The 13,929-nt window shown below is 40.2% G+C and overlaps 1 protein-coding gene across 1 annotated transcript; it reads right to left on the minus strand.

Moving 5' to 3' along the window:
* Positions 1-723: 723 nt before the first annotated feature.
* Positions 724-10,342, minus strand: scamp4 (secretory carrier membrane protein 4). The gene is made up of 7 exons (XM_038716311.1): positions 10,201-10,342; positions 7,656-7,682; positions 7,423-7,551; positions 7,108-7,264; positions 4,921-5,022; positions 2,625-2,742; positions 724-2,485 (listed from the first exon to the last, which is right to left on the minus strand). The coding sequence occupies exons 2-7, from the start codon at positions 7,660-7,662 to the stop codon at positions 2,297-2,299; spliced, it is 702 nt and encodes a 233-aa protein (XP_038572239.1). The 5' UTR covers positions 7,663-7,682; positions 10,201-10,342; the 3' UTR covers positions 724-2,296.
* Between the last annotated feature and the right edge of the window lie 3,587 nt (positions 10,343-13,929).

A 13,929-nucleotide genomic window follows, 5' to 3' on the forward strand; every position in this document is an offset into this window, starting at 1 on the left:
ACTGATCTGAGGCATATTTACACTGGGGAATTAAGACAAACCACTTGCCAACAATTGTTTTCAGCTTCTTTATTCTAAAAAAAGCCAGTGGGCTTATACAGAGTTTGTTTATACGTTTCAGAAAACACTGTATTTTCTTAGCTGCCCTCTCTCCTGCTCATCAGCCCTACTTTTCCTCCCAAGATTTAATGAGGTTTCTTCTTAGTTCAGGCTGTCTTGTACTTGTTCTGTGATACTCACAGGCTTTTTTTAATCTCGCTCAGTTTCTTCGAACTTTTCTGAATAAATCAATACGACAGCAGCATCTCTTTGCTGGGGTGAAAGATTCTATACTGAGGATAAGGGATACAGAAATAAAATGCAGAGCAAAAGCAGGCCGAAGGGTCAACAGGCCGCACGTGTAGTGGACAGCGGTTCAAAACCGGTGCATCAGGACAAGTGGTATCATAGAAGACTTGTGTTATCAGTTTTTTTTTTTTTTAAAGGGTTTGAAAAGCTAAAGGATAATAAAGTTGTGGCTAATGCCACAGAGGATCTTTCAATTGATATTAAAAGATAACACTTTTTCATACAACAGCAATAATACTGTTAATGAAGACAAAATCAAAGTAAATCTAACCTTTAGTTTGAATCTGGACGTGCGAACATTACTTAACACTTTACTGGACAGCAGATTTTCACTACAAATTCCAACCATTATACATTCAACAAGGGACAGGCAGACACAGTGGGAAGAAGTATATTTATTGAAATGTTGCAAAATGTAAAGGTTGCTTTAACATATCCATTTTATTTTGTCACTTACCAAATAACAGAGAAAAATCAAAATACCAATCTCGGCAATTGGCCATGAAGGACACTTTTGTTTCTTCGTAAGAAAAGAAAAATAGTCAAAACTATGAGGCAGGCACCTTTAACTTCCAGTCGGTGCTTACACATCATATAGGTTTGACTGGACCATTGAGCCAAAATAAAAGTCACAATTCATTGGGTTTAATCAGATTCTTAAAAGAGGCTTGTTGGAATGACAATTAGTTCCAATTAAAGTAAAGACAATTACAATAAAAGACAATTAAGTAAATTAGTTCATACTTGGACTATCAGACTGCATTTAAAAAGATTGTGACTTACATGCAAAATTTCACTAGACTGCTGACCCATTTGCAGTTATTGTTTCAGTCAGCCAGTTGAGTCCGTTTAGGTTACATGAGGTCAGATTGAAATAATCCTGTTCAGTCCCACTCCCACGATAGGCTGCATGCAAGCACACTGCAGTCACTAAACAAAAAAATTCAGTCTATCTGAGGGAAAGTGAGAGTAACATTGGCAACAGCTGATAAGGTGCTTTCACGGCAGGGCGCTGACCACTAAAAGCAAACAGTGTAGCTTTTGAAACTTCAGAAACTAAATACTGAAACAGAGTACAAAATAACATCTCCTTTGGGTGTGATCGTTTTCAGAACCAAAATAAAGAAAAGAGGCAAGTGTTTTGGCACATCAGCGCTCAGGATTATGCACTTGTGAAATGTTGCCACACGTTGTTTCACTGAAGCATAAGTCCAGTTTGACAAAAAAGCAGCACTTGTTAAGGCAAAAGTCAAGCAAGATATTTTTTACATGCAAAGTCTGCACGCAATATTAAGGCGCAAGTCAAGAAATCACAGCCAAAGCAGGAAAGCATGGAGATATGAAGCAAAACATATCAAAAATAAACTGAACTCAGAATACACGTATTACATTACACAAGAATTCCACCAGATAAAAATCGTGCAGTTTGCAGACGTTCTCCTGTTGCTCAAGAAAAAAAATCTGGTCCTTAGCATACTATGATTTCTAGCATGCAGATCTGGCAAATACATAAAACAATTCTATCATAAAAAAGGTCCATAAGGCACACGTCCTTCTTATGCTGCTATCCTCAAACAGTTCACACTCTTCTTGGGTTTCCAATTGCATATTTGCAAGACTGTACATTTTCCTAAATACATTTCAAGCATAAAATTGTATTTCTTTCTCAGTCATTTTAATAAACTACATGTAAACAAAGTTGAAATGGAATGGTACATTTTGAAGATAACCCTCTTGTTATGAGAAGTGGGGCTTTAATGAGATTTGGTGCCAAAACTCTTTGATGAAACTTTTATAGCAATCTTATCCTCTCATTAAAAAATAAAAATAAAAATACATTATGCATTTTGTCATGTAAGGGTGAAATGATTTAGTGCTTTGAAGTGCTCCCTTGTGCACCACAGAAATGACCTGCTGTCTGTCTCCATCTAGAGGTGACTCTGAGCTATCACCAGTGACTGTTGTTGGGGTAGCTCGGCACTGCGGCAGGGTACTGGGGCAAGCTCGGGCCTTGGGCCGTCTGAGCAACAGCGTTGAACCCTGCTTCCCTCACTGGTGCACTCTTCCACAACCCGGTGCTCCACTCTTCCTGAGCGCGCTCCAAACTACCGCCACCTCCACGGTACAGTCTGTGCACCTGCCACGTGAAAGGAAAGGTGGGAAAAAAAAGTTATTAATGTTATTTTGTGTCTGTTTTTAAGCATGCGTGTGAGTTAATGTACATGTGGGACAAAAATGTTTGCGTGTATGTGTTTTCAGCATGTGTGCCCACTCACCTTAATGAGAACCACAGCCATTAAAGCAGTCACCAGAGTGAAGAGCAGAGTCGTGATAAGCATCACTATAGCTGAGCCCACATTTTGGCCGAAAAACATCACAGTCACAATCCAGCCGCTTTGATGTGTTGGTAATTGTGAGATGGAGTAGTACGAGTTAGTGGATCATACAGTATGCAATTAGCAAAGTGGATTTAACACAAGTCTAATTTACTAATGAGCTATTAAGCAGTGAGGAAACAGATGCAGTGACAACAGCATAATGGTGATCAGTGTAAAATTGACTTTATATGACACATTGTATCATGAGTGAATGGTGTTATTATCACAAGCAGATGTTCAGTTATTGGACATAAATATACTAAAATAAAATGAAAAAAATAAACGCTTTTCAAAAAAAGATTGATGTGGCATACTGAGTGTAAGAATTTAAATGTGAACACACATGATTTTATAACGTCAAAGCCACTGTAGGATCTAATACATCCTAAATTAATAGCATTTTCAAGAACAACTATTAGTAACATTATTTAGTATCTTTATTTGAAAATAACATCTTTAAAATCATTTTGATGGTACACTGACTTGGGCACTAGCTACTTCATTATTTAATGTTGGAATCCCGGGCAGGACATTTATCACCACAACAGCGTAATGGTTTACAGCACCAACACGACTCTTCAGCAAGGTAGTTATAAGAAGAAGCACAGAAAAAGTAACATACAATGTAAGTTCTTTGAAAGAAACTGGCTCAGTATTCTCTGTAAAGAGACTGAAAAAGACGTCGGAGGGAGCGAGGAAGAGAAAAAGAGAGAGTGATTATGCAAGAGACCAGACAACAGTAAATATGGGACTGGCTTTTGCTCGGCGTGAGCAAAAAGAGCTGAAAGGATGCAAGACAGATTCAGAGCTGGCCTTCTTGTTAGACTAGTAAGTAATAACTTATTAGCTGGCTTGCTCTGTCTTGTGTTTTGCACTTGCTTGATGTTTCCTGTCTTAGCAAAGTTGTCGACTCAAACAAAATCAGCCAGAGGTTTCACAGACAGAGATTTAGAAGCTAACCAAATTTCAAGTTGATGTTAACAAACTTACTAGCTAACATACTTGCACATCTGTAATGTTACAGCAAGTGCTCTTGCGTCGGTTGCTGTATAGCTTTGTTGGCTAACTTGCCACCCAAGTTTCAAGCAACATTATGCTGCTGATGGTGGAGACCGGCGCCACAGCCAGGTAAGCCGGCAGTCTCTGTGGTCATAATGTTAGCAGAGGCGAAGAGACAGAAGAAGACGCTGACGGAGAAGGCTAAGAAGAGAAAAAGAGAGTGACCAAACAAGAGGCTCCTGGACGTTGGCGAGAGCATTGTGAAACAACAGGCTGCAATACAGACGCTGAGCTGGCCTTTTTTCTGTTGGACTAATAAATAATATTGCTATGTTTTGCTTGATGTTTGGCTGTGTCAGCTAAGTTGTCGACTTGCTAGTATTTTATTGTAATGTAAACATAACAAATACAAGTGTACAGCTGTCCTTATTTAAGATAGCTGTGAATTACACTCTAAAATGGCAGGGGCGCCAAATTGCACAAAAACCCCCCCCCCCATACATAATGTTGGTTTAACAAAGCAGAATTGATTACAGCTGATTTGGACAAATGTGAATTATTTTCACATAATTTTACCATATTATTCCACACTTTCAAAAACAATTTTGTGAGCAACACTGTGACATATATTGTGACATGTTTGTTGACAGGTTGCTCAAAAGCCACAGAATTGAGAAAAATCAGTGTTTAGAGTTGAACCCTTCTGTCTTTCAGAAACTCAAGTAAGCCTTCTTTCTGACCAAAAAGACAAAAAAAGATGATCTAATATTTGAAATCAGTGGATATCCCTACAGAAGGCCTCCGGTAGTCTTAAAGTTATGGCTCACACCATCTAATCACCAATTTACACTGAACATCAGGAGTCTGAAGGTTCAGCAAACTGGCCGGGCCAGCAATTCAAAAACAGACTTCAATTGGCAATTAATAGAAATAAAAATGAAGAAAGCAGCAGATAGTGTTTGACTACCCAGTTATGTTAACAACCTCATCATGTGTTAGCTTAATGATTTTATTTTAGTGTTAAATCTATCTTAGCATCTTAATTTGAACAGACATGTGAAAATGCAAGTGTCTGATGGAGAACTCGCTCTCCAGCTGCCTTGATCATTTGACATAAGCCCTCATGACCCACCCTCTGGTAAAAACTGGCAGGCAACATGCACACAGTCTTCAAAGCTGCTTTGGTTCAACTCACCATACTCCCCAGCCAGAGAAACCGATTGCCTGGACGAGGGCCAACACACACTGAAGGAAGAAGACGAAGAAGAAGGCCATGAAGTTGAACGAACTATCGGCCCTATGAACATGAAAAAAAGAGAATACAAAGAGATGATACATTAGAAAAACAAACAAGCCAAGAGTTGCTCTATTTTTGTTGCAATGTTGCTTCTTCCTACTAGTTGTCAACATGTGAATACAGTACTTGTTTCATCATACTGTCCAAACTATGAAAGTACAAAGGAAAAGCAGTAGGTACAATATAGCCAACAACTTATTATATTCCCGCAATACTTTCCAGCATTATAAAACAATAATTCCATGTGATACATTTGAATAAATAAACACAGCCTGAACCCAGATAGGCTGCAAGAAATGGATGTATTAACTGATGAGGTAATGAGCTTCCAAGCTACTGTAGCTAGCTTTCACTGACCCTGATGGTGTTGACTGAAACTGTCTAAATAATCCCACTTTTAGTTGATATGTGCGTGATGCTTCCTAACAACCCACAGTTTTATAATAATACCATTTTATAATTAAATGACTGTCTATAGCAGGCATTACCAAATGAAATGTAAGAGTTTTAATAGCGTGTAAGGCCTTTTTAAGGTGCACTGATGATGTAGAAAAACAGCCTAAGCTGATATGAAATGTTGGATGGATAATACATCATTGATGAATTATCTGACAGTGTTCCATGCCCCTTAAAGTTACAGATAAGTCATAAATCGAAAGAAGCAACACCAGATGTCTCATTTAAAAACCACCCTGCCCACACAGGTTTCCTGTTTGACAGCTGATCAGATTAGGAAAGGGATCACTGCTAAGATGATGTCTCTTTTCACAGATTCTGTTCCTGATTTTTGCAACATCCTACATTTGAATACCCAACGGACCAAATGCTGCTTGTTGGACCAACCAGACAGACACCGTAAATAAATGATTAAATCTTCATGGCTGCACATTTTCACAGATCCCTACAATCAAGAATTTGGGCATAGCTTCTGAACATTCTCTTACCTTTGAGCCACATATCAAGCATGTCCCAAAAACTTCTTTCATTTACATAACATAGCCAAGATTCCCCCATTTTATCCAATTCAGACACTGAAATCCATGTACCACCCATGGCAGCAACAAGAGTCTTAATTTGGTCTTTTAATCCCCACAAGATCTACACTGAACAAAATTATCAACACAACACTTTTGTTTTTGCCCCCATTCATCATGAGCTGAACTCACAGATCTAAGACTTTCTCTGTGTACATAAAAGGCCTATTTCTCTCAAATATTGTTCACAAATCTGTCAAAATCTGTGTTAGTCTGCACTTCTCCTTTGCCGAGATAATCCATCCACCTCACAGGTGTGGCATATCAAGATGCTGATCAGACAGCATGGGTACTGCACAGGTGTGTCTTAGGCTGGCCAAAATAAAAGGCCACTCGAAAAGGTGAAGTTTCACTGTATTGGTGGGGTCCGGGGGGGGTCTGGAAACCAGTCAGTATCTGGTGTGACCACCCTTGCCTCACGCAGTGCAACACATCTCCTTCGCATAGAGTTGATCAGGTAGTTGATTGTGGCCTGTGGAATGCTGGTCCACTCCTCTTCAATGGCTGTGCAAAGTTGTGGTCGAGACCCCAATGAGGATGCAGATGAGCTTCCCTGAGACGGTTCCTGACAGTTTGTGCAGAATTTCCTTGGTTATGCAAACCGATTGTTGCAGCAGCTGTCCGGGTGGCTGGTCTCAGACGATCTTGGAGGTGAAGATGCTTACACGCGGTCTGCGGTTGTGAGGCCGGTTGGATGTGCTGCCAAATTCTCTGAAACGCCTTTGGAGACAGCTTATGGAAGAGACATGAACATTCAATTCATGGGCAACAGCTCTGGTGGACATTCCTGCAGCGGGGAGGCCAATTGCACGCTCCCTCAAAACTTGCAACATCTATGGCATTGTGCTGTGTGATGGAACGGCACATTTTCGAGTGGCCTTTTATTGTGGCCAGCCTAAAGCACACCTGTGCAATACCCATGCTGTCTGATCATCATCTTGATATGCCACACAACTTGTAAAGTTGCAGAGACTCTTACGGAGATGTGCACTTTGAATAAAATGAAGCAGAAATTATTCTGATTCATGAGATTTACCAGATGGTGACTAACCTGAAGGCTTTGTAGAGTGGTCTGAACCAGCAGGTGTAACTGCAAGGGCTGAAGAGGAAGAGCCAGAGTAGGGAGTAGCCAAAGTTGATGACACTTCCACCCCCAGCCCACCAAGCAATACATGAGATCACATTCATGCACAGCGTGCCTGAATACACTGTGAGGAGAGAGGACAGTGGAGATGTGGAGAGAAGCGAAACAGACAAGAATGATAGTGAATGATTTTTTTTACGGTGACAGTAGAGGGAAGAATGCATCTTCTCCTCCCAAAAAATGACTAACACAAAGGTGGAAATTTTTTGTGAAAACACTCACTCATCCAAAGCGTATAGACTCGGCGCACCAACTGCTGGTGGGGTGCAGGGATTTCCTCTTCAATGTTGTGGTAAAAGCATGGTTTTATTCTCACGAACTTGGGCAATGGAGGAAAGTTATTAACCCGATCTGAAACAGGCAGCACCGTGTACATTGGGAGTATTTTACGACATTTACATAGCATAGGAGAGAGGAATGTGGAAATGTTTAGTGTCAAGTGTGACTTTACAGACCTGCCATTTTGAAATCCCAGTTCTTTCCTGGATAATAGGAATATACAGATATTGAAACAAGCAGTTAACATTTCAGGTAGGAAACCCTTAACCAATGTTCATATGTCTTTTTACTATTTATATAAATTACTGCTTTTTTTTTCATGTTTTAATTAGCTTCACGACTAAAGAACATTCCTAACATTGATCACATTTACCTCCTACCGTTAACCTTCATCCAGTTAAAGTAACGGTGACGACATGAACCGGTTGCCCTTCCGGACTGCACGTTATAACTTTGGTCAAACTGCGAACTAATGTTCATTTTTATACAAAAACATGAACTTCTCCAATTTACTTTTTAACTACACCTATGCGAAGTTATCATGTGTTTCCTTTATGTGTGATATTATACAGTAATGTCAGCAGCTAAAGCACATCGTTATTTAGACAGCTCACTAACGTTAACGTTACTCCAACAGCAGAGCAGAGATGACTGAGCTCAGTGTCTCTTTATCTTACGTTGCTACTTCCTTTGACTAACTGGTTGGCAGTTGACAAAAACTACAAAGGACTGTTCTTCTTCTTCTTCTGTTCCTTTCCGGCAGACTAGGCACTGTCAGTGCATTGCTGCCTCCCACTGGTGATAAAGACAGTCTTCATTAAAGCTCCCCCTGACCTATATTTTCCAATATAGGCCCTTGGCTTTTAGGAAGTGAAATAGTTCCAATGCTTTTTCTGTTTGATTAGGACCATCACCCATCAGAATTTTTACAGATAGTGTCCACACCATTGGAGGTCTCACCTGATCTGTTATTTCATCTAACTTATTCATTTCCAACCGAAGACAAGGATTATAAAAATTCACCAATGAAAACCTACCTGCCGTGCTCCATACCTCAATTGCTACACATTCCAATCCTGAGGTAATATTTAATTGTCTATATTGAACAACTTTTTTAACAAATATTGCACAACCCCCTCCAGATGAATTTCTGTCTTTACGTAAACAAATAAAACCTGGCATCACAAAATCTAAAGACGGTTTCAACCATGTCTCCTGAATGCATATTAACTGTGGTTTGTTTTTGCAACCATCCATAAACTCCTTTAATTCCTGTCCATTAGCTATCAAACTCCTGGCATTCCACTGCAGAATACAAAACATTAATAGACTAACTATCAATTTCATCATCATCCTCCTCCATTTGGCCTCCATTATTCTTTTCCCTTCTGTCTCTTGAGAACACATATCTATAGAGGGCCGCTGGCTCAACCTCTACAACCCCAAGACTCCTCTCAGCAGCCTTCACCACACTTCTTACAACATCTGAATTATTCTTAGTCTGCTTCATGTCACACATCAATTCTACAATGAAAGCCAGGAATTTCATCTTACTCACCACCACTGAATCTTCTGTTACATAAGCTACCTGTGGAGGGCATTCTGCTTGTCTTCTCCTTATGTCACTCACCTCACCACATGTTGCAACCTTTTTGACAGCCTCAGTATAAGACACCCCTTTGTTAGTCTCCCTAAACTGCTGCACCCTCATCGCCTGCTTATATTGTTCACATTCACGATTTCCAGCTACGTGCCCTCCACCACATGAACTACACTTTACCACCTTCTCCTTGCACTCAGAGAACTCGTGTTCTCCTCCACATTTCCCACATCTTCTATTTCCTCTACAAGCAGCCGCAATATGTCCATACCTCTGACACTTAAAACACCTCAAAGGTGGCCTTCTGTATGGCTGCACTTTAAATGATAAGCACCCTGGGAACACTCGTTCTGGAAAGATCACACCACCACAGTTGATGATTCCCGCTTAGCTCCATCATGAAAGATTTTAATTCGTGTGGCCTCATCAACCTTCACCCCCTCTATGCCCTTCACCAACTCAACCATGGAAACCTCCAGAGAAACCCCATAAATCACCCCTTTCAAGCCAGCCTTGCTTCCTTTAATAAATCCTTCCACCCGCTTCTTCCCTATCGCATCCAGTGAAACAGCTGTGTTCAACTGAGCCGCAGACTTAAAATACAAGCAGTTTCCCATCAGCCAAAATTCTTGCACTCAGGATATCACCCAACTCTTCCTTCAATGCCCCAGCAAGCCTAATTGGGTTGAGAGAACTAAACCCAGACTGCCCTTCCTTCAACTTAAAAACCACTTTATAGTCTTCCGACTGGCTACTGCTTCTTCTCATTACCTTTACCTACTGATCTCTCCCTCCATCTGACTCTTGTGAATCACTAGTTTTATTTCTCCTTTTCCTATTCTTCCCCTTATTATTTCTTTCCCATCAGCACCCACCATCATCCGTGTCCTGCATTGCAGGAACAAAGTCTTAATTATTGTGCGCTACTGACTGATATTCCAGCACTAGTTAGACTAAATTGGGTAACACCGCTTGTCAAACAATTCTGCTGCCTCGTCGTCGTCCGAGCCAGTCTTCCTGTCCCGGTGAAACTGTTGCTTCTGGATGGCCTCATGTGGCCCCCCAAAGGACTGTTACAGCTAACAAGTCAATATAAAACGTAATATAATAGCCACTATTACCTGGATAACGTTTATCTCCTAATGTTTCCGTCGACAACCGCAGGGATCAGGAATCATTCAGGATGCTCTTTTTCGATCCCACCGAACATACTGCGGCTGCGCTGCACCGTAGCGCTTGTAGTTCCGAACCGTTGACAGTCAACACACTCGGGGGGCTGAAGAACTACAAGTCCCATGATTCATGTGAGCAGTAAACGGGAACCGCGTGATTCCCAACATGACACCCGTTCGCATGGATCCCACCCATGCGATTACGATTTAGGGCAGGTTCTTATCACTTAGGAGCAGAAAAGTGGAAATCTCGTTATTGATCAACATTTGAAAACTTTCTGTCAGTGACAAAAATATAGTTTGTCACTCACTCTCACCACTGACAAGCTATATTTTAGTAATTAGTAAAATTTAGTAAAATGTCTAAAAGCAATATTTCAATAAATCGTCTTCTTGTTGCTGAGACTAATGGTCCCTGTCCAAGATGGTCAGACTTTTCCAGTTGAAAGCTTTCAGGTGCACCACGCCAAATGTAAACAATAAACATGCCTGAACCTGACAAACTGGTGTTTCTTGTGTACACACAACTGAACTATCAGCAGTGCCCTTGGTGTCAATTAAAATTTAACAACAAACAAACTGGCCAAGCATTATTTCCCACCAGATTTTCAACAGCTCTGCTTCTTGAGTAAGCTACTTGTTAGTTAGGGTGGGGTTAGGAAGGGATTAGAACGGGGTTAGGACGGGGTTAGGGCTAGGGTCAGGGTTAGCCAATCAGAGGCAGAGTAGGGGGCAGAACTTGACCCAGACACCATAATAGTGCAATGGTTAACAATCAGTTTAAAGGCAACTTAAATTATGTGTGCCTGTATTTCATTAACAAAATAAATACTATCAAATAGTAAAACATGTTCTACATGTAAATTGATCTCAATATGTTGGCAATGTTATTAGGTAGCTGGTTATAAGATAAGATAACATGAGATATACCTTTATTAATCCTCCATAGGGGAAATTCAGGTTGACACATCAGTACAGAGGAATGTAAAAGAACAGATACCATCAAAGTAGAATCAGTAACAGTAACATTCTACGTAGATGTATAACACACTGTATATACGCTATACACAATCAATATACAATTAACAGTTATTTACAAACAGATAAGTCAAAGTATGATCGAGAATCAAGAATAGAGTCTGTCAGTTGGGTGCTGTGGTGTTGTGGAGCCTGATGGCACAAATGAGCCACCAAAGCGCTTTGAGGCTCGGGGCTGGATGACTCTATGGCTGAGGGAGCTCCTGAGCTGCCCCAGCTCAGCACAGCAAAGAAAATGACACTGGCCACTACAGACTGGTAGAACATCCATAGCAGCCTGGTGCACACATTGAAGGACCTGAGCCTCCTCAGCAAGAACATCCTGCTCTGTCCTTTCCTGTAGAGGGCCTCAGCGTTGTCTGACCAGTCCAGTTTTGTTGTTGAGTTACACCCCTAGTAACTTGTAGGTGTCCACTATCTTCACCCTCTCCCCTCTTATTATGACTGGGGTGTGGGGCCTCTTGCTGCGTCAGAAGTCCACAACCAGTTTCTTGGTGTTAAGCTGGAGATGGTTGCTGTCACACCATCCAATGAAGCTCTCAATAAGGTCTCTGTACTCATCCTCTCTGTCATCTGTAATACAGCCAATGATGGAGGAGTCATCTGAGAACTTCTGGAGGTGGCTCGTTCCAGGGTCGAAGCAAAAGTCAGAGGTGCAGAGAGTGAACAGAAACGTTGGCGTTCCTTGGGGTGTACCAGTGTTTCTCGTCACCACGTCTGACAGGCAGCCACGCAGCCTGACATACTGTGGCCTGTCAGTGAGGTGGTCTGTGATCCAGGCCATACATTATAGTTAAGAAAAAATTTATAATTAAACCACAATTACTTATGAAAATGTTCATGATTACATTGGGTGTTCCATCTAAGTATTTTCTGTAAAAAGCTAGGCTATATGTTATTATAATATTCAACTTTGTATGTTTTTTTATGTGCACAATGTCTTCCTTTACCATTTCCAGTCACAGCCATTTAGTAAAATTTGAATGCAATTCTGATGCTTTTGATTGGTTCTTATGTTTAAATTTGCAGCGCCAGCCATCTGCTAGTGAAATTGCCTCTCAAGCTGTCTTTTGAAAATGCTGAAAACATTAATTCGAAATTTAGCAAAGTAATCAAAAAGTAATTAAATGTTATAAGTTACATTGCTTTGAAAAAGTAATTGAAATAGTTACAATACTATTACATTTTAAATAGGGTACCTTGTAATTGGTAACCTATTACATTTCCAAAGTAACCTTCCCAACACTGGTTATGTTAAACAATCTCTGAAAGTTATCTTCTCTGAAAAATGCCCCCCAAAATATGAAAACATTGGGAAATATATAACATTTACTAACTTTTGCAGATTACCCACCGAACACAGTAACTTATATTTCATTTGTTTTCATTAAAACTGCTATGTTTTTAATTAACACCAAGAGCACTGCTGAGAGTTCAACTGTGTGTACACAAGAAACATCAGTTTGTCAAGGTCAGCCATGCTTTTTGTTTATGTTTGGCGGTCGGAAGTTAATTTTCAACTGAAAAATTCTGACCTCCAACTTTGATATGAAGTCAGCATAACTGCCCCCTTGCGCAGACCATTCTCACAACAATACAGTTTTCCAAACACCATTCAGAGTATATTAAATTATAATGCCATGTAAAGAAACAAATATTTGGAAAACTGGAAATACTTAACTAAAAAAGCCAAAGTGGATGATAATGTTATCTGTCCCTAAAAGAGATTATGAACTGGCAAAATATGACCACAATATGGCAACAGAAAAAGGAAGACACAAAAAATGATGGCACCCAAAATGACACAGAGATGCACTTCCTCCTATGGCGTAAAATATTAAATTAAATAAGGAGCACTCGCTTTAACAAATTCAACTCTGTAATCTCAGATTTCAAAGAGCTAAATAAGCTCTTCAGGAGACAGGGCACGCATCAACCTTGGCATCAACGTGCTGCAAAATGTAAAAAATCTAATTTTTTTAAATGTTGCAGTGTTTGTATAGTTCTCAGTTACTTGTATTTGTAACTGCAAGTCTACATGTGTTATCATTATTATTATTTATATTATTTTTTCTATTTTATTGCACACATACAAGTATATATTTATCAGTTTTTAATAGCAGAATTCTTCTGTTTGTACGTTTTCACGCTTGCTTTGGCGTGCATATGTCTGTTTCCAATACCAATAAAGCACCACTTAACACAATTTAATCTATACAAGTATTTGGAATATCATGTCCTATGCCTAAATAATTATTGTCGAGTAAACAGTGATCCAGAGAGAACCAGACTAATGGAACTTTATTCTGACTCCTTTCTTTCAGTTTACGATCTCACAACATGGCAACCCTGACTTCTGAAAGTCAAACTCTGCGGCCAATCACGAAGCCCAAAACGTCAGACAGAAGGCGTGCCCTGTGAGATCCATCTGACATATCTAGGTTTATAGCACATGGTGTCCCGAAGAGGGTGGATAGTACGTTCATTAAAAAAGAAGAACACGGATTTAGACCACTGAATGGCATGAGCTCACATTATTTTGTCTTTCTGATGAAGTATCACGCATTAGAAACTCTACTGCTATTACAAACATTCAAAGGCGTTCCACCACGCGTAACACCAGGTAGATGTGCAACGCAG

Source organism: Micropterus salmoides, unplaced genomic scaffold (assembly GCF_014851395.1).
Source record: "Micropterus salmoides isolate LMB-PRFRI ecotype aquatic unplaced genomic scaffold, ASM1485139v1 Ms_hic_scaffold_13, whole genome shotgun sequence".
Classification (NCBI taxonomy): domain Eukaryota; kingdom Metazoa; phylum Chordata; class Actinopteri; order Centrarchiformes; family Centrarchidae; genus Micropterus; species Micropterus salmoides.

What these genes read in the sequence shown, in the direction of transcription:
- scamp4 (XM_038716311.1), bottom strand. An exon ending in AGTCTATACGCTTTGGATGA is followed by an intron (nt 7,265 to 7,422) that starts GTGAGTGTTTTC and finishes CTCTCCTCACAG; the next exon opens with TGTATTCAGGCACGCTGTGC. An exon ending in CCACTCTACAAAGCCTTCAG is followed by an intron (nt 5,023 to 7,107) that starts GTTAGTCACCAT and finishes TCATGTTCATAG; the next exon opens with GGCCGATAGTTCGTTCAACT.